Source organism: Sander lucioperca, chromosome 3, assembly GCF_008315115.2.
Source record: "Sander lucioperca isolate FBNREF2018 chromosome 3, SLUC_FBN_1.2, whole genome shotgun sequence".
In the NCBI taxonomy this organism is placed as follows: Eukaryota; Metazoa; Chordata; class Actinopteri; order Perciformes; family Percidae; genus Sander; species Sander lucioperca.
In genome coordinates this window covers 46,467,258-46,487,489 of record NC_050175.1, presented here as the reverse complement: position 1 = coordinate 46,487,489, position 20,232 = coordinate 46,467,258, and the positions used below count along the sequence as shown (strand labels likewise).

Below are 20,232 nucleotides of genomic sequence, written 5' to 3'. Positions count from 1 at the left end.
TCATGGTGCTACCTGTATGTCTCATGGTGCTACCTGTATGTTTCATGGTGCTACCTGGTGCTATCTGTATGTCTCATGGTGATACCTGTATGTTCCATGGTGATACCTGTATGTCTCATGGTGCTACCTGTACCTGTATGTCTCATGGTGCTACCTGTATGTCTCATGGTGCTACCTGTATGTATTATGGTGCTACCTGTATGTCTCATGGTGCTACATGTATGTCTCATGGTGCTACCTGGTGCTACCTGTATGTCTCATGGTGCTACCTGTATGTCTCATGGTGATACCTGTATGTCTCATGGTGATACCTGTATGTCTCATGGTGCTACCTGTATGTCTCATGGTGATACCTGTATGTTTCATGGTGCTACCTGTATGTCTCATGGTGCTACATGTACCTGTATGTTTCATGGTGCTACCTGTATGTTCCATGGTGCTACCTGTATGTTTCATGGTGCTACATGTACCTGTATGTCTCATGGTGATACCTGTATGTCTCATAGTGATACCTGTATGTCTCATGGTGCTACCTGTATGTCTCATGGTGCTACATGTACCTGTATGTTTCATGGTGCTACCTGTATGTTCCATGGTGCTACCTGTATGTTTCATGGTGCTACATGTACCTGTATGTCTCATGGTGATACCTGTATGTCTCATGGTGCTACCTGTATGTTTCATGGTGCTACCTGTATGTCTCATGGTGCTACGTGTACCTGTATGTTTCGTGGTGCTACCTGTATGTCTCATGGTGCTACATGTACCCGTATGTCTCATGGTGCTACCTGTATGTTTCATGGTGATACCTGTATGTCTCATGGTGCTACGTGTACCTGTATGTTTCGTGGTGCTACCTGTATGTCTCATGGTGCTACATGTACCTGTATGTCTCATGGTGCTACCTGTATGTCTCATGGTGCTACGTGTACCTGTATGTCTCATGGTGCTACATGTACCTGTATGTCTCATGGTGCTACCTGTATGTCTCATGGTGCTACATGTACCTGTATGTCTCATGGTGCTACCTGTATGTTCCATGGTGCTACCTGTATGTTTCATGGTGCTACCTGTATGTCTCATGGTGCTACCTGTATGTCTCATGGTGCTACCTGTATGTCTCATGGTGCTACCTGTATGTCTCATGGTGCTACCTGTATGTTTCATGGTGCTACCTGGTGCTATCTGTATGTCTCATGGTGATACCTGTATGTTCCATGGTGCTACCTGTATGTCTCATGGTGCTACCTATATGTCTCATGGTGCTACCTGTATGTTCTATGGTGCTCCCTGTACCTGTATGTCTCATGATGCTACATATATGTCTCATGGTGCTACCTGTATGTTCTATGGTGCTACCTGTATGTCTCATGGTGCTACCTTTACCTGTATGTCTCATGGTGCTACCTGTATGTCTCATGGTGCTACCTGTATGTCTTATGGTGCTACCTGTATGTCACATGGTGCTACATGTATGTTTCATGGTGCTACCTGTATGTTCCATGGTGCTACCTGTATGTTTCATGGTGCTACATGTACCTGTATGTCTCATGGTGCTACCTGTATGTCTCATGGTGCTACCTGTATGTCTCATGTTGCTACCTGTATGTTTCATGGTGCTACCTGTATGTCTCATGGTGCTACGTGTACCTGTATGTTTCGTGGTGCTACCTGTATGTCTCATGGTGCTACGTGTACCTGTATGTCTCATGGTGCTACCTGTATGTTTCATGGTGCTACCTGTATGTTCCATGGTGCTACCTGTATGTTCCATGGTGATACCTGTATGTTCCATGGTGCTACCTGTATGTTTCATGGCGCTACATGTACCTGTATGTTTCATGGTGCTACCTGTATGTGTCATGGTGCTACCTGTATGTTTCATGGTGCTACCTGTATGTCTCATGGTGCTACCTGGTGCTACCTGTATGTTCCATGGTGCTACCTGTATGTTCCATGGTGATACCTGTATGTTCCATGGTGCTACCTGTATGTTTCATGGTGCTACCTGTATGTCTCATGGTGCTACCTGTATGTTTCATGGTGCTACCTGTATGTTTCATGGTGCTACCTGTATGTCTCATGGTGCTACCTGGTGCTACCTGTATGTCTCATGGCGCTACATGTACCTGTATGTTTCATGGTGCTACCTGTATGTCTCATGGTGCTACCTGTATGTTTCATGGTGCTACCTGTATGTTCCATGGTGATACCTGTATGTTCCATGGTGCTACCTGTATGTTTCATGGTGCTACCTGTATGTCTCATGGTGCTACCTGGTGCTACCTGTATGTCTCATGGCGCTACATGTACCTGTATGTTTCATGGTGCTACCTGTATGTCTCATGGTGCTACCTGTATGTTTCATGGTGCTACCTGTATGTTTCATGGTGCTACCTGTATGTTCCATGGTGCTACCTGGTGCTACCTGTATGTTCCATGGTGCTACCTGTATGTTCCATGGTGCTACCTGTATGTTCCATGGTGCTACCTGTATGTTCCATGGTGATACCTGTATGTTCTATGGCCGGTGCTACCTGTATGTTTCCAAGGCGATGTGGAACTCGGTTTCCGGCTCGGCCTGTCCCACGCTCTGCAGACTCCGGGACACGGGACAGTACTTCAGCACGGTGAACGGTACCGAGAAGTGATTCTTGATCTGAAAACCCAAACCACTGTTAATAAACTCCAGAGAGATTATAAAATAATAATAATAATAATAATAATAATAATAATAATAATAATATTAATGTTCAGGGCTAACTTCAAATCACTTCCATACTGTGTCCAAAAGTTTGTTTCAATATATGAAAGTAAATATGATTTTAGAGGTATTTTTAACTTTACTTTTTTAAAATGGTAAATCGTAAATGGTTTGTAATGCTACTGTGGTTAACCGTCCACCATGAATGTGTTGTCCTTCTGGGTGAAAATTGAAAATTCACACACGTTTTTGTCACTTTTCTCAACGCTTTTTTAAATTCATGGTCATTAAACCTAATTTAAGTGACATTATACCTAATTTTTGAGTTAAAAAAAGCAGAAATTATGCATTTTGTTGACTAATAGTTAAGATCAGAGGATGTTGAGTGAATAACAGACTGTTTTATGTCAAACTTTAGTTTGTCTGTTTTGAAACCACTTAAAAATTCAAATGCTATAAAATTGAATAAAACACCCAAAATTCAATGAAAGTGATCATTAATTGTACCTGCGAAGATTGTTATATGGGTTGCATACAATGTACATCATGCATCCATGTTAATTTTGGGAAATTTGGTTGTAAGAAACCCATATTTCTGATATAAAAAAACTTTGAAAATGGGTCAAATTTGACCCTAGGCTAACATGAGGATTAATTTCTTCGTTTCTGGCGAGGGGGGGGGGGTTCAGACTGTGTGGGGGGGGATCAGACTGCGTGGCGAGGGATCAGACCTGCAGCGGCGAGCGGACGGTGATGACTTTGTTTCCCTCTGCGGCGTCTATCTGCAGCAGGACAGAAACAGCATCCTGCAGCAGAGGACTGCGGACGTTGTAGAGAAGACGACCTGGTTTGTCCACGGCCATGTTGGAGATCTCGCTGTAGCCAGAGGGAACTGAAGGGTCACACACACACACACACACACACACACACACAGACACATACACACATTACACACATCAATTATCTTTAATCTTTTATTATTTATTATTTTTTATTATTATTTTAATTCCCACATCTGTTTTAAGACTGCTATAATAATGCTTAGGGTTGGGAAGAAGTACAGGAAGACTAAATAAGGAGGAATGGTAAAAGGGAAGGAAAGAAGAAAGAAAGGAAGTCAGTAGGGAAGGAACGAGGCAAGTACGATAGGAAAAGGGAAGAGGCCGGTCCTGACCGATGGTGAGGTGGAACAGGCAGCTCTCCTGCCGCTGCAGAGCTGACAGTTTTCCCCGGGATGCCGGTTCGTACGCCGAGTGCTGCAGGTCTGTGCTCTGTCCCGCAGGTAGCTGGAGGAGCGATTCCTGCACCAGACAAGCCACCGGCCGCAGGTTGGCGCTGAGCTGCACCGTCACAGGGATCCCCAGGCAGTTCCGGATGGTGAACGGGGCTTTCTCTTTTAGAGACGAGTCAAAGGTGGAGGCTGTTCCCTCGGAGAACGCCTGAACACAACACAGCAAACACACATTACTGTTCCCTCAGAGAACCCCTGAACACAACACGGAAAACACACATTACTGTTCCTTCGAAGAACGCCTGAACACAACACGGAAAACGTTATGGTGAGGTTATAGAAGACATTATGATGAGTTATGGTGAGGTTATAGAAGACATTATGATGAGTTATGGTGAAGTTACAGAAGACGTAATGATGTGTTACGGTACCTTGGCGAGGTTATAGAAGACGTAATGATGTGTTATGGTGAGGTTATAGAAGACATTATGATGAGTTATGGTGAGGTTATAGAAGACATTATGATGAGTTATGGTGAGGTTACAGAAGACGTAATGATGTGTTACGGTACCTTGGCGAGGTTATAGAAGACGTTATGGTGTGTTATGGTGAGGTTATAGAAGACATTATGATGAGTTATGGTGAGGTTATAGAAGACATTATGATGAGTTATGGTGAGGTTACAGAAGACGTAATGATGTGTTACGGTACCTTGGCGAGGTTATAGAAGACGTAATGATGTGTTATGGTAACTTAGTGAGGTTATAGAAGATGTAATGATGTGTTACGGTACATTGGTGAGGTTATAGAAGATGTTATGATGTGTTACGGTACCTTGGCGAGGATTTAGAAGACGTAATGATGTGTTACGGTACCTTGGCAAGGTTGTGCAGGACGCTGAGGCTGCACTGGGACACGGTGATGTTCATGGTGTCTTTGGAGCAGATGCTGACGGCCGTGCAAGGTTCAGGCAGAATCACAAAGTCGTCTCCGTGAACGGGACTTCTGTCCATGACCGGGTTGTTCTTCATCTGCACAAACAGAGACAACAATGAAAGATAAGTTACTCATCAAGTGTTTTCACTGCTGTTTCTAATCAAACTGATTTTATTTAACCATCAACTGCTAATGCAGAATCCAGATCTAAAACTGACATTATCCTTCACAACACAACTGGGCAGCACAGTGGAGAACTGTCACCTCACGGCAAAATGTCCAGGCTTTGAATCCACTCTAATTTAAGACTAATCTAAGACTCTAATGCCGACCTTACACTCAACAGTTTTCGTGGCTCCTCTGCCTCAAACTAATGTTCAATCTGGGAATGAGATCCTGAGAGTCTTCATAGAGTTGGGACGCTCCCGTCTTCGCAATCTTTTGGTGCAAGGTCATAAAACTCAGTCTTTTTCCTGTCTGGACGTTCAGACAAAGTCAAATGTGTTTGATATCATCCTAAATTTGTAGTCCTGGCAGTTAAATCTTCTAGTCTGAGACTAAAAACTCAGAGACATTATGACAGATTGTCTTCAGATGTGAGATGGTGACAGAATTTAGTCTTTTCAAAGTCTTTTCACAGTCTGCTAGAAGATGGTAGGCATAAACTGTGTTAGTGTACAGAATGGACGATGATAAACCTGCACAATGGACATTCTACATCTCAGTAGCCCTGTGATGTTTTGTTGATATCGAGGATTTAATGAGTGTACGAGAACACCAAAGCCAAAGTCTGATGTCTCAGTTTGTAGTTCAATCATCAGATCTGCAGTGAAAATGCTTTCCTGTGATCGACATTCAGAAGAATAAACTTGCGTAGTGTCAGAAACAGAGCTAACAGATTTACCTCAAGCTCCAGGTTCCATCTGCGTTTGCCGGCATCGACCCGTTCGAGCAGCGGCTCCCACACCGCATGGATCTCGTTAAAGTAGTTCACCTGCATGTCATAAAAACATCATGTAGAATAAAAAGGGAAGGCAACACAAACGTGATTTGTTATATGTGTGATGTAATCCATTAATACATTAAATGTCCAACACAACCTTTCAACAAATTATCTTTTTCTATAAAGCTTTTTCATTTTAATGCAGAAGTTTGGTCGAAATTGGACGGAAAAGAATGGCACGGCTGTTTGAGTTCATGTCTATTTCTGCTGCTGGTGTTTTTCTTAAAAGATTTGAAGGAATCCTTCTGTTGAAAGATCAATGTTTTCCCGATCACTTCCTGTGTGTCAGTGGGAGTTCAGGTTTAGGTTTGGGTTGAGGTGGATCAGCTCTCACCTCCAGCGACATGTCGGCTCTGAGCTGCAGCAGAGACGACCAGTTTTTGGCCGATCCTTTGAAGGCGGACTCGGCAAGCAGCAGTGGGACGGTCCGGTGACCCAAACCGGACTCCAGAGTCACCTGGACCACCTGCGGAGCGACAACACCACAGCAACAGGAAACACATCACTGTAAACCTTCACAATAAAACCTTCTCGAGAGGATCTGGCCGTCTCTGTGTAAACTTTCAGAATAAAACCTTCTCTAGATGATCTGGCCGTCTCCGTGTAAACTTTCAGAATAAAACAGTCGTACCTTGACTTCAGCGGTGAATCTCTCGCCCTCGCTGCGCCCGTCCGGCTCTCTGAAGCTCTCGGTGACCTCGGCGGCCAGGTCCACTCCCAGGAACCAATAGTTGCAGCCGTAGATGTTCATGACGGACCAGAGGTTGCTGACGTCTGTCTTCGGCTCCTTACTCTGCTCGTCTCGCTGCTTTGCCGTCATAGCGGCCGTTATCGTCATCACGGTGTTGAGGATGAACGGAGAGATCTGCAGGACAAAGATAGAGATGTTCCAATATATATATATATATATATATATATATATACACATAGTATAAGTTTGGGTTCACTTAGAAATGTCCATTCTACTCCATTCCAGACAGAATACCAGCTGAGATCAGTTGCATTGTTTTTTTAATCAGGGCAGCAGTTTTCAGATTACATTATGTGCTTACATAATTGCAAAAGGGTTCTCAATGTTTTCAAACTTAGCCTTTTAAAATGATATCAGATTAGTGAACAGAATGAGCCTTTGGAGCATTGGATGAATGGTTGCTGATAATGGGCAATGTAATTTTGACATTATATACATAATGTAATCTGAAAACTGCTGCCCTGATTAAAAAAACAATGCAACTGATCTCAGCCGCTATTCTGTCTGGAATGGAGTGGAATGGAAATTTCTAAGTGACCCCAAACTTTTGACCGGTAGTGTATATATAAATACACTAAACCAAACTAAACTAGAGATGTTCTGATACCGATACCAGTATCAAAGAAGCCTGCGATTCTGCCTAAAAAGCTGGTATCGGTATCGGTGGGTACTGGAGTTTATGCACCGATCTGATACCACGTAATTTAGCCCAAAAGAAAATCTACTTAAAAGTAGTTTATTTATGTTCTTTTGCCAATATGACTCGCTGTCAAACTGGATAATAAAAGAAAGTTTATTGTTTGTGTTTGTTCATGTTTCACAATGAGTTTAACAATAAAGACAGAAATCATATCTAAGGTGTCTATAAGGTATCTCTATAAGGTATCGGGAAGGAAGAAATGGTATCGGACCATCTCTCGACACAGACACGCCGATGGGGAGTGTTTTCCACCGGGAACTGCTCTTTGTTCATTGGTTACTCATTCTGATGACATCACAAAGAGGATCGTATCAGAATTATTTATTTTCCTTCTGTTTTATACTCAAGATTATCTGTAATGATACTGAAGTGTGTTGTCCCCGCCCAATCTGGTTTTTATTCTCCTATTCTGAGTTTTTTTTCTTCTTCCAGAGCACCTACTGTACCAAGGAGCATTTTTATCATAACTTAAAAAATGCAAACAGAGAGAACGACAACGCAGAGAGTTGACTCAAAGATCCAAACTACTGGTCTAAGGGTGATGTCACACCTGTAGTTGGTTGGCTTTGGTCCGAATCAGTGAGTTAGTAAACTTGGAGCGATTTGCCCTCAGTTCGGTTTGATTTGGTTTCACACCTGGAAAAATCCATGCGTACCAAAATGCAGCATTACAAATCAGGCAAGAAAGTCCACTTTTATTGGTCAGATGTGTCTGGGGGCGGGAGCAAGAAAGTAAATACAGGAAGAAGGTCCTGTGTTCTGGTCTAGTGGTCAAACCAGCTCAGCGAAACACTGCAAGCTGCTACAGTTTGGTGCTCTGCTGCATGTTGGTGCGGTTAGAGTACGGATCACGTTCTCACCACAAATGAACCGCTCCAGAGTTGGACTGAAAGCGTACCGAGACCCCCTCTTCAGGCAGGTCTCGGTACGCTTGTTTGGTCGCTTTTGGTGCACACCAGAGTTTGATTGCTGCATTCTCACCTGCCCAAATGGACCGCACCAGCGGGGCAAACGAACTCTAGTTCGATACAACCGAACTAAAGGCTGTCGGTGTGAAAACGCCCTAAAGGAGAAAACCTTCTAAAATCAACTTAAAAGTATGTTTATCTATTTATGTTCCTTATCTGAGTGTTATCTGTTGGATTCTCGTGTTTTATAGATCCATAAAACTCGGACTAAATTGCTTCTATTGTTAAAGAAGATTATCTGATACGAAGTGTGTTATCGCTGTCCGATCAAGTTATTATTCTCCTATTCTGTGCTTATCTTTGATTTTTTTCTTTCAGAGCCTTGTGGAAAGTTTCACTGCTTAAAAAATGCCAAATAAAGTTTTAGAAAACATACAAAGACGACAACAACACAGACAGTTTGACCCAAAGATCCAAATTTCTGGTCTGAAGGAAAAAAAAATTAAAAAACGTAGCAGTGCAGATGTAGCCTAAATTGTTGTAAACAAGCCAGTTTGGTCTGAAAGTGAAACATTTTTCTTATCTACTTGTTTTCTAAGTGTTATCTGTTTAATAGATCCATAAAACTGTGAGGGAAGACGTTACCTTGACAATGACTTCCTCTACCATCACACAGCCGCTCAGTGGTTGGTTGGGGTGGGTTTTGGTCTCCATGGTGACCGAGCAGGGTCTCAACACCTGTTGGACAGAGTCACACTGATGAGCAGGACTACTCGGACTCTGCAGCTGCACAATTCTGCAGATTATGGACTAATTAACACTCCGAGGTCTATCTAAGGGCATTTTCTCGATGTCTACATTTCTTCTTAAATTCACATTTTAGGGGTATTTGCTGATAACTGATCCACATGTGTTTCATAACAAAATGTTCAGAACAAACTCAGCTTCCTGAATGTCTGTCCCAGAGCAATGTGTGAAGAGATATTTTGTTTCTGAAAAAACCACGCCCATCCGGGTGAAATACAGAAAGTTTATAGGGAGTCCCATCGAGAAACAAGTTGGTTTAGATCTCCACATGAGGTAGAAATATGTTGAGTAATAGCCTCTGGGGTGCAACAGAGGATCTACAGCCTACAGGAGGGCGGATAACTCCTGGTCTAGCACATGGGTTTTTTCCGGGTCGATGATGATGGTCATTTTGGCCCGGCCAGAGGTGGGGGGGCAGCGTTGGAACTGGAGCCTGTACCCGTGGGTTAAGGTGGTAACCACCCAAGGGTCCAGAGCATGAGCTGCCCAACAACAAAGCATCTGATGGGAAAAGTAACAGACAGCTGGCCCAGAGGCCTCAGTCTCTGGCCCCCCGTCCCCTAGGAGCCGTGGGGGGACGCCTTTACCATAAACGGTTGCTAAACCACTGATAAATAGATTGCTTCAGCGAAAACACAGCCACTAATCCAATGTAAAAAGAAAAACGACTCATACCGGGAGTGGGAAGCTAAATACTCCTTTCCCTGATGATGCCAGAAACTGTAGTCCCTCCTGGGTCAAGTGACATTGTTGGTATACGTACTCGAACATACTTACATACATACTTGTGCTTTAAGCACCGCCTCTGGCGGTCAGCAGGGATTAAATAGAACTTACGGTGGTGAAAGCATCGTCCTCCTTGTTCCGAATGAAGCGGCAGGCAAGGACCTTTAACTCCCTGAGGTTGGCTCTCATGTTCTGGCTGCCGTCCGGCTCGTTCTGCAGCGAGACGTCACACTGGAAGGAAGCTGTGAGCGCGGGGGCGTCGGCCTTCATCAGGCTCGCCACGAACACAACCTCCGGGTCCAAAACCACCGCCCGCAGACGGGTCCGCACCACAGACGCTGCGCAGAGAAGACACCGTTCAGACAACACGACAGCTAAATGACATGACATAACGTAAACGACGTTCAGACAACATGACAGCTAAATGACATGACATAACGTAAACGACGTTCAGACAACATGACAGCTAAATGACATGACATAACATAAACAACATTCAGACAAAGTTTAGCTTAGAGGAGATTGTAATAGGGCTGTCTGAGGCTACATTTACATGAACTTCACTCTGTTTGTGGGTCAGCGGGTCTGAAACATTGACTGTATTTGTGGGTTGTACCGGGCTTGGCGTCAGCTCGAGGCTCGGCGGTCTGTCTCAGCGGCAGTCTGTCGCTTGCTGCCGAGCCGGCAGTGGCGGTCGGACTCTGCGGCAGAGCCTGCAGGAAGAAGTCTGCCACGGCCATCAGGAACTCCACGCTGGCACACAGGTAGAGTTTCTGCAGGACGGCCACCACCTCCCGCTCTGCAGCACTCTGACGGTACGTCACGTCGATCATCGCCTCGGGGGATTCCTCGTCTCGCCGACCCACCATCCTGACATCACGGCCAGAGACATAACACAGCAGGGAAAGGGTGAATTCATACATTTAAAGGTCCCATGGCATGAAGATTTCACTTTATGAGGTTTTTAACATTAATATGAGCTCCCCCAGCCTGCCTATGGTCCCCCAGTCGCTAGAAATGCTGACGGGTGTAAACCGAGCCCTGGGTATCCTGCTCTGCCTTTGAGAAAATGAAAGCTCAGATGGGCGAGAAAGAGAGAGACATCATGGCTTGCAAACAAACAAAGTGGCAGTTGGTCAAGGACTAAGGCCTATATAAAAGAGACTTCATATACAGTATTAGGGGACCACTAAGGCCTATATAAAAGAAACTTAAGATACAGTATTAGGGGACCACTAAGGCCTATATAAAAGAAACTTAAGATACAGTATTAGGGGACCACTAAGGTCTATATAAAAGAGACTTCAGATACAGTATTAGGGGACCACTAAGGCCTATATAAAAGAGACTTCAGATACAGTATTAGGGGACCACTAAGGTCTATATAAAAGAGACTTCAGATACAGTATTAGGGGACCACTAAGGCCTATATAAAAGCATCCAAAAAGCAGCATGTCATAGGACCTTTAACAGACATAAACACACACAGACCACACCATTTAGTACAGACCACATTAGTATCAGTTTTCTTTTATAGAAAATAATCTGCTAACACGGTGAAACTGGGGTTTTGCTCTAAATGTATCCAGAAAATAATTCATATATGAATGTTATTATAAATAATGTGTTATAGCGATTTATTGGAAAAGCCAAAATACAATTTTACCGTGAGGTGACCCGCTCCATGCCGGTCCTCAGGTCGTCCAGTGTGCAGCCGCTGAGGACGGTGGCTACCTCCACACTGCCGTCCGTCAGGATCTTCCCCGAAGTCTTCAACTGATGGAGCGCCAACTCTCCCAGACGGAGGTTCTGCTGGTGCTGGAGATCTGCAAGCTGCAAGGAACAGAACCACAATCAGACCCAACGCTGCAGGGAACAGAACCACAATCAGACCCAACGCTGCAGCGAACAGAACCACAATCAGACCCAATGCTGCAGCGAACAGAACCACAATCAGACCCAACGCTGAAGGGAACAGAACCACAATCAGACACAAGACCCAACAACCCCAGTGCTGATCCCAGTTTGGAGTCTAAACTCCAGTTCAGAACAAAGATTTTAGTCGAGACGAGTGTAAACTTTCACTTTCTCCGTTCTGAAAGCTGTCTGTTTCCACCAATGAGACGAGACGAGACGGTGTATCATCTGCATAGAAACCACTCTCTGGACTTCCGTTCTAACTTCAGACTGTTCAGGCTTTTTTGTTGCTGGATATCACTTGTAGCACCTTAAAATATGAATGAGGATATAGATAGTGAGATTATTGCTACAGCTGCATTTCTAGTAGAGATGAAACGGAGAAAACAGTGTTTTATTTCTCTGATTCTCTGCTTTATTCTAACGCCACTCCCTCTATTCAGTCTCTCTCCACCACATACTGCTCCCTCTCTTCAGTCTCTCTCTAGCTCTCTCCACCACATACTGCTCCCTCTCTTCAGTCTCTCTCTAGCTCTCTCCACCACATACTGCTCCCTCTCTTCAGTCTCTCTCTAGCTCTCTCCACCACATACTGCTCTCTCTCTTCAGTCTCTCTCTAGCTCTCTCCACCACATACTGCTCTCTCTCCACCACATGCTGCTCTCTCTCTACCACATACTGCTCTCTCTCTTCAGCCTCTCTCTAGCTCTCTCCACCACATACTGCTCTCTCTCTTCAGTCTCTCTCTAGCTCTCTCCACCACATACTGCTCTCTCTCTTCAGTCTCTCTCTAGCTCTCTCCACCACATACTGCTCTCTCTCTACCACATACTGCTCTCTCTCTCTTCAGTCTCTCTCTACCTCTCTCCACCACATACTGCTCTCTCTCTTCAGTCTCTCTCTAGCTCTCTCCACCACATACTGCTCTCTCTCTACCACATACTGCTCTCTCTCTTCAGTCTCTCTCTACCTCTCTCCACCACATACTGCTCTCTCTCTTCAGTCTCTCTCTAGCTCTCCCCACCACATACTGCTCCCTCTCTTCAGACCCTCTCTAGCTCTCTCCACCACATACCATGACTGGGGTCAGTCCAGACATCCTGGAGGAGAAAGTGTGTCAGCCTGATAGAGAGGATTCTTGTGTTAAATATCTCTGTCTGGTTTAACCCGCAATTTCGACCAACTACAGAGTGGTGGTGGAGTCATTAGCTTTCCATTAAAGTCAATGCGTGTATTTTTACTGACTGCAGAACGGCTGCGTTCCGACTGCGTCCCAGCTCCGGCGGTCCACAGCCCTCCAGAGCAGATACACAGAGCTTCTATTTTTGCCGGACACCGGAGAGCTCCGCAGCAATTCAGCACACGGCAGATAGTGCGGGACAGGAAGTCGAGCACAGAAACAAAACATCTGGTTAATTTTCAAAATAATATACACCGTGCTCACAGCGGATCATATTTCAGCAGGTCAGCACAGAGTTGTTTCCCTCTACTCCTCTGGATGGAAACAAACTGTTGTTGGTTTTGTGGTTCTGTTTATAGAAACTACATCCTGTTATATCGCGCGATCACACATGAATTTGGGAGATCTCGTGGGTCCTAATGACTTCAGCTGTCAGTCATGGCCGCAGCCGTTCGGCAACAAATCCAGACCTAGTGGGTATTGAGGGACGGCGGGCAGGATAAAATCTGGGTGGGGAAAGTGAAAGAGCAGCGCTTGTCCCTCCCTCATCACCACCACTGAGGTGCCCTTGAGCAAGGCCCTTAACCCCAACTGCTCCAGTGGAGAAACATTTCACAGCAACAAGGTAAAAAAGACAAGTGAAAAAGCTGGCCATCGACGGTTTCTGGGTACATCAGAAGGAAATACATACAGAAACCTGCAGAACAGGACGGACCTGTTTGGGATCGTTGCTGTACAGAACCAGAGCCAGAGACTTGATGTTGAAGTTAAACTGCATCGTCACCAGAGCTTCCTCCTCGTCTTCATCACTGCTCACAGTGGGTTTCCCACTATCGCCTGAAAACAGAAAACACAGCAAACCGAAAATTAATCTCACTTCCGTTAATTAGAATCAGAAGCTACGTGGATTAGTATTAATATGAAGACCTGTGGGGGGGGCTCTGGCCACTCGGAGCTGCAGAGCAGAGTCCTGTCTCGGGGCGGGGAGGTCCAGACCGCCGGCCTCGCCCAGATTCTCCATCAGGATCCTCAGCAGCACAGCCAGGTCGTCCTGACTCAGCTCCACCTGCAGGACGGGTACAGACAGCAGCTGACTGATTACTGATCTCTCTCCAGAGGTTTCCTCTCTGACGGCCAGATGTACGTACATTTGAGAACGGAGCATTATCACCGCCATGGCCAACCCGCAGAAAGTGCACGCTGTGATCCTTCAGCTTACGTCGTATTTACCAAACCTGCAGTTCATCGGGTAATCAGCGCCTTTCTCCGCCCACTATGCCGTAAACTGCGCTGTATCAAAGCATTAAGTACTGTTGCTATGATACGGCTGAGTGCAGACTGAGATATTCCCACTGCTGATGCTAGGACTGTTTGAAATGATCCTGATGCCAATATGTGTAATGTAGCGAGGAGTTTAACAGCTGCTGAGTCAGAGATATGATATGATCTTTGATTCTTAAGGATGGCTGCTTAATCTGTAACGCTTAATGATTTCCTGTTCACTCAACTGAAAAAGTGTGATCCTTGTTCAGCTCGTCTCCTTGACCTATGTCTCCGTCTTGCTTGGATTACTGCTGCCATTTCACCAGGAGGCATATGCCAGGAAACCTGCTTCCTGGTTTACACCTGCTTTTAAGAGGCGGAGAATTTTCACCACTAAATAGAGGCGTGCTTTCACGGGCGGTTTGTGTACATACCGTGGAATACATAATTAGGCGCACTTTACGCTTCTCCTCCCTTCTCTTTATGGGAAACTCCCACTGTCCCCTTCACCCTCCCATGAATGCATATGCATGACACGGAAAAGCACAATTTGCCAATTTCAGTCCTTCCCGTGCAGCCTTCTTTTAAGGGCACGTTGCGAAACAAATACGACTGAAGTTGGCGCAAAAGCGTTAGTACATCTGGCCCAGAGTGTCCAGTACAGATACTGTATGTGGTTAGCCTAGCTTAGCATCAACAATGGGATCAGGGGAAACTTCTAGCCTAGCGTGTAACCAGGGGAAGGGGTGTAGTGCTATGTGTTTAAGTACCAAGGAGAACCCAACACGGCACAATTAAACTGTGTCTTATTTGGAGGGTTCTAGATCTAGAGATTCACACTACGGGAGAACACTGTGTACCTTTGGGGGGGGGCATGTCGACTGGTTCAGAAACAGAGCTGTTAGAAACAGTTGTCACTCTCAGGTGGGTTAGAAGCTGAGATAGAGTGTGTGTGTGTGTGTGTGTGTGTGTGTGTGTGTGTGTCTGTGCGTGCTTGTGCGTGAGTGTGTCTGTGTCTGTGCGTGCTTATGCGTGAGTGTGTGTGCGTGAGTGTGTGTGTGTGTGTGTGTGTGTGTGTGTGTGTGTGTGTCTGTGCGCGCGTGCGTGTGTGTGTGTGTGTGCACGTGCGTGTGTGTGTGTGCGTGCGTGCGGGAGTGTACGTGTATGTGTGCGCGCATGCGTGCGTGTGCTCCTCCTACCTTCATGGGCTTCAGATCCCCGTTGATCTCCATGGCGACCATCTTTTTGTACCAGGAAGCTGCCAGGTTCCTCTGGACCTTCAGCTGCAGGTTGACCGGCTCCAGCAGCTCGGTGCCGGCTCGCTCCGAGCTCGAGTCCAGACAGGTCCTGAGACACACACACAGTTACAGTAAGACCAGACAGGTCCTGAGTCACAGTTACAAAAAGACCAGACAGGTCCTGAGTCACAGTTACAATAAGTCCAGACAGGTCCTGAGTCAGTTACAATAAGAACAGACAGGTCCTGAGTCACACACACAGTTACAGTGTTTCCCCCTCTCATTCCCCCTGCTCTGGTGTTTCCTCCTCTCATTCCCCCTGGTCTGGTGTTTCCCCCCTCTCATTCCCTCTGCTCTGGTGTTTCCCCCTCTCATTCCCCCTGCTCTGGTGTTTCCCCCTCTCATTCCCCCTGCTCTGGCTTCCCCCCCTCTCATTCCCCCTGCTCTGGTGTTTTCCCCTCTCATTCCCCCTGCTCTGGTGTTTCCCCCTCTCATTCCCTCTGCTCTGGTGTTTCCCCCTCTCATTCCCCCTGCTCTGGTGTTTCCCCATCTCATTCCCCCTGCTCTGGCGTTTCCTCCTCTCATTTTTCCTGTTCCCCCTCTCATTCCCCCTGCTCTGGTGTTTCCCCATCTCATTCCCCCTGCTCTGGCGTTTCCTCCTCTCATTCACCCTTACTCTGCAACGTTTCCCCCTCTCATTCCCCCTGCTCTGGTGTTTCCCACTCTCATTCCCTCTGCTCTGGTGTTTCCCCCCTCTCATTCCCCCGGCTCTGGTGTTTCCCCATCTCATTCCCCCTGCTCTGGTGTTTCCCCCTCTCATTCCCCCTGCTCTGGTGTGTTCCCCCTCTCATTCTCCCTGCTCTAGCGTTTTCCCCTCTCATTTTTCCTGTTCCCCCTCTCATTCTCCCTGCTCTGGTGTTTCCCCCTCTCATTCCCCCTGCTCTGGTGTTTCCCCATCTCATTCCCCCTGCTCTGGCGTTTCCCCCTCTCATTTTTCCTGTTCCACCTCTCATTCCCCCTGCTCTGGCGTTTCCCCCTCTCATTTTTCCTGTTCCCCCTCTCATTACCCCTGCTGTGGTGTTTCCCCCTCTCATTCCCCCTGCTCTGGCGTTTTCCCCTCTCATTTTTCCTGTTCCCCCTCTCATTCTCCCTGCTCTGGTGTTTCCCCCTCTCATTCCCCCTGCTCTGGCGTTTCTCCCTCTCATTCCCCCTGCTCTGGCGTTTCTCCCTCTCATTCCCACTGCTCTGGCGTTTCTCCCTCTCATTCCCACTGCTCTGGCGTCCCCCCCTCTCATTCCCCCTGCTCTGGCGTTTCCCCCTCTCATTCCCCCTGCTCTGGTGTTTCCCACTCTCATTCCCTCTGCTATGGTGTTTCCCCCCTCTCATTCCCCCTGCTCTGGTGTTTCCCCATCTCTTTCCCCCTGCTCTGGTGTTTCCCCATCTCATTCCCCCTGCTCTGGTGTGTCCCCCTCTCATTCCCCCTGCTCTGGCGTTTCCCCCTCTCATTTTTCCTGTTCCCCCTCTCATTCCCCCCGCTCTGGTGTTTCCCCCTCTCATTCCCCCTGCTCTGGCGTTTCTCCCTCTCATTCCCCCTGCTCTGGCGTTTCTCCCTCTCATTCCCCCTGCTCTGGTGTTTCTCCCTCTCATTCCCACTGCTCTGGTGTTTCCCCCTCTCATTCCCCCTGCTCTGGCGTTTCTCCCTCTCATTCCCCCTGCTCTGGTGTTTCTCCCTCTCATTCCCCCTGCTCTGGCGTTTCCCCCTCTCATTTTTCCTGTTCCCCCTCTCATTCCCCCTGCTCTGGTGTTTCCCCCTCTCATTCCCCCTGCTCTGGCGTTTCCCCTCTCATTCCCACTGCTCTGGTGTTTCCCCCCTCTCATTCCCCCTGCTCTGGCGTTCCCCCCCTCTCATTCCCCCTGCTCTGGCGTTTCCCCCCTCTCATTCCCCCTGCTCTGGTGTTTCCCCACTCTCATTCCCCCTGCTCTGGTGTTTCCCCCCATCTCATTCCCCCCTGCTCTGGTGTGTCCCCCATCTCATTCCCCCTGCTCTGGCGTTTCCCCCTCTCATTTTTCTGTTTCCCCTCTCATTCCCCCCGCTCTGGTGTTTCCCCCTCTCATTCCCCCTGCTCTGGCGTTTCTCCCCTCTCATTCCCCCTGCTCTGGTTTCCCCCTCTCATTCCCCCTGCTCTGGCGTTTCCCCCCTCTCATTCCCCCTGCTCTGGCGTTTCCCCCTCTCATTCCCCCTGCTCTGGTGTTTCCCCTCTCATTCCCCCTGCTCTGGTGTTTCCCCCCTCTCATTCCCCCTGCTCTGGTGTTTCCCCCTCTCATTCCCCCTGCTCTGGTGTTTCCCCATCTCATTCCCCCTGCTCTGGTGTTTCCCCCTCTCATTCCCCCTGCTCTGGCGTTTCCCCCTCTCATTTTTCCTGTTCCCCCTCTCATTCCCCCCTGCTCTGGTGTTTCCCCCTCTCATTCCCCCTGCTCTGGCGTTTCTCCCTCTCATTCCCCCTGCTCTGGCGTTTCTCCCTCTCATTCCCCCTGCTCTGGTGTTTCTCCCTCTCATTCCCACTGCTCTGGCGTCCCCCCCTCTCATTCCCCCTGCTCTGGCGTTTCCCCCTCTCATTCCCCCTGCTCTGGCGTTCCCCCCTCTCATTCCCCCTGCTCTGGTGTTTCCCCCTCTCATTCCCCCTGCTCTGGTGTTTCCCCCTCTCATTCCCCCTGCTCTGGCTTCCCCCCCTCTCATTCCCCCTGCTCTGGTGTTTCCCCCTCTCATTCCCCCTGCTCAGACGTTTCTCCCTCTCATTCTCCCTGCTCTGGCGTTTCCCACTCTCATTCCCCCTGCTCTGGTGTGTCCCCCTCTCATTCCCCCTGCTCTGGTGTTTCTGAGCCCCTATGAAGTTTGGGCGTATTAGTTAAACAGAGATTAGTTCTTCTACTAGAGATAAAAACACTGACATCACTTTTGTCTCAAAGCTCAAAACTCAGCTTAAAAACTGAAAAGTAGTAAATGTAGCCTGAGGAGAGTTAGATCAAAGAATGCTCCACTCAGCACCTCCTGGATTGTGAGTGTGTCCAGTGGCCAACATCTGTGTTGTGTAAATGTATGGAGAGAGTATTGTGTAACCACCTGTCGAACATGCTGTCAGACTAAAAGGTCGTCGATATCGAGGACCTAGAGATTGGCATGGTTTTATTTCAGTTAGCCTCATAGCTGGTTTGATTTGCATTGAGAGATGATTTTATGGAAAGTACCCCATGCCAATCTCTAGGTATGGTGAAGGGTATGTGATGATGTGGGGGTATAGTGAATGGTATGTGATGATGTGGGGGTATGGTGAAGGGTATGTGATGATGCCAAGGGAACTTTATCAGGATACATAGTATCCTGGATCCATGAAATAACTGGCCTTTCAAAATAAACATCTGCCTGCCTCTATGGGAATTTAACATAGGGGTGTACTGACTTATGCCCCCTGTATTTTAAGGAAGAACATTTATTTATTTACGATACATTATTCATTCACAGAGAAAATTGGTGTCCTTGAAGATTGGATTTTTTTTTATTTTGTATTAAGGGAATTAAGATCAATTTCCAAAAGATGATTTTTTTATTCCTCTTAATAGTCAACTTTAGCATGGGTTCATAAACTTATGAGCACCACTGTATCTACCCATCTACCCATCCATCTATCCATCTACCCATCTACCTACCCACCTACCTACCTACCTATCCATCCATCTACCCATCTATCTACCCATCTACCCATCCACCTACCTACCCACCTACCCACCTACCTACCTATCCATCCATCCATCTACCCATCTATCTATCTATCTATCTATCTATCTATCTATCTATCTATCTATCTATCTATTTGGTTTCAGTTTGTTCTGTGCTGTTTGTGGATCAGATCTTTGCGTCTGAATCTAACTGACCTGGAGAGTTTGAGCTGCGTCAGCTGGACGTCCATGTTGTCGATGACGGCCGGCAGCGGGCACCCGTCGACGGTCAGCAGAGAGAAGCTGTTCCCCACCGTGATCAGACCCAGGTCCATCACAAGTGCATTCTGGGAGCTGGAGGACTGGGGGATGATGATGAGCGGAGCTTTCAGCCTGATGTCCATGGACAGACGGAAACTCTTCTGGGCGAAGTCACGCACGCTGGACGCCGCCTTCTCGGCCGCCTGAGCCGTGGCCGCGCTCAGAGCTTCTTTAGCGGTCTGGAAGTTGTTGGTAAAGTTCTGAATGAAAAGACAAAAACAGGAATGACATTAGGTACAGAACAGTTTTTGACTCCTAAATCTTTTTTCTTAAAATATTAAGACTTTTTTGTGAAATATTAAGACTTTTTTGTTGAAATATGAAGACTTCTGTTGAAGTATTACAACTGAAATATTAAGACTTTTTTGTTGAACTATTACTTTTGTTGAAACATGAAGACTTTTTTGTTGAAATATGAAGACTTTTGTTGAACTATTATAACTTTTGTCGAACTATTACAACTTTTGTTGAAATATGAAGACTGTTTTGTGAAATATTAAGACTTTTTTGTTGAACTATTATAACTTTTGTTGAAATATTAAGACTTTTTTGTTGATATATTAAGACATTTGTTGCTGTCACTCACCAGCAGAGCCATGATGAACTTGTGCAGGTAGACCACCTGGATGCAGCCCACGTTCAGCTTCACTCTGCCGTCAGTTTTAGACATGTCGGCGTAGCCGGCGCCGTCTGTGGCGCTGGGAGTCAAACTCATGGAGAAGTTGAACACCTCGTCACCCACGATGGAGATCGCCTGGAGGACACAAACATCAGAAATACATCTATCAGAAATAAATCTATCAGTCTGGAGAAACATCAGAAATACATCTATC

The 20,232-nt window shown here is 46.8% G+C and overlaps 1 protein-coding gene and 1 long non-coding RNA gene across 12 annotated transcripts in view; both read right to left on the bottom strand.

Annotated features, from left to right (window-relative positions):
• vps13c (vacuolar protein sorting 13 homolog C) overlaps nucleotides 1–20,232 on the bottom strand; it is a 120,751-nt gene that overhangs the window by 47,380 nt on the left and 53,139 nt on the right. For 6 of the 11 annotated variants that reach the window (XM_035999821.1, XM_035999824.1, XM_035999825.1 and 3 more), the window contains 16 exons: nucleotides 19,986–20,153; nucleotides 19,295–19,599; nucleotides 15,326–15,473; nucleotides 13,791–13,929; nucleotides 13,555–13,700; nucleotides 11,433–11,599; nucleotides 10,382–10,636; nucleotides 9,878–10,106; nucleotides 8,879–8,971; nucleotides 6,506–6,739; nucleotides 6,209–6,340; nucleotides 5,776–5,865; nucleotides 4,811–4,966; nucleotides 3,879–4,143; nucleotides 3,436–3,596; nucleotides 2,538–2,659 (listed from right to left, as the gene is read on the bottom strand). In XM_035999821.1, coding sequence (XP_035855714.1) covers nucleotides 2,538–2,659; nucleotides 3,436–3,596; nucleotides 3,879–4,143; nucleotides 4,811–4,966; nucleotides 5,776–5,865; nucleotides 6,209–6,340; nucleotides 6,506–6,739; nucleotides 8,879–8,971; nucleotides 9,878–10,106; nucleotides 10,382–10,636; nucleotides 11,433–11,599; nucleotides 13,555–13,700; nucleotides 13,791–13,929; nucleotides 15,326–15,473; nucleotides 19,295–19,599; nucleotides 19,986–20,153 — 2,810 coding nt within the window. The remainder of the gene's footprint in view (nucleotides 1–2,537; nucleotides 2,660–3,435; nucleotides 3,597–3,878; nucleotides 4,144–4,810; nucleotides 4,967–5,775; nucleotides 5,866–6,208; nucleotides 6,341–6,505; nucleotides 6,740–8,878; nucleotides 8,972–9,877; nucleotides 10,107–10,381; nucleotides 10,637–11,432; nucleotides 11,600–13,554; nucleotides 13,701–13,790; nucleotides 13,930–15,325; nucleotides 15,474–19,294; nucleotides 19,600–19,985; nucleotides 20,154–20,232) is intronic. The other 5 variants (XM_035999820.1, XM_035999822.1, XM_035999823.1 and 2 more) reach the window with 4 other exon arrangements.
• On the bottom strand, nucleotides 11,970–12,269 carry LOC118494757. The gene is made up of 2 exons (XR_004896943.1): nucleotides 12,233–12,269; nucleotides 11,970–12,112 (listed from the first exon to the last, which is right to left on the bottom strand). It is a non-coding gene; the product is annotated as an uncharacterized LOC118494757 (long non-coding RNA).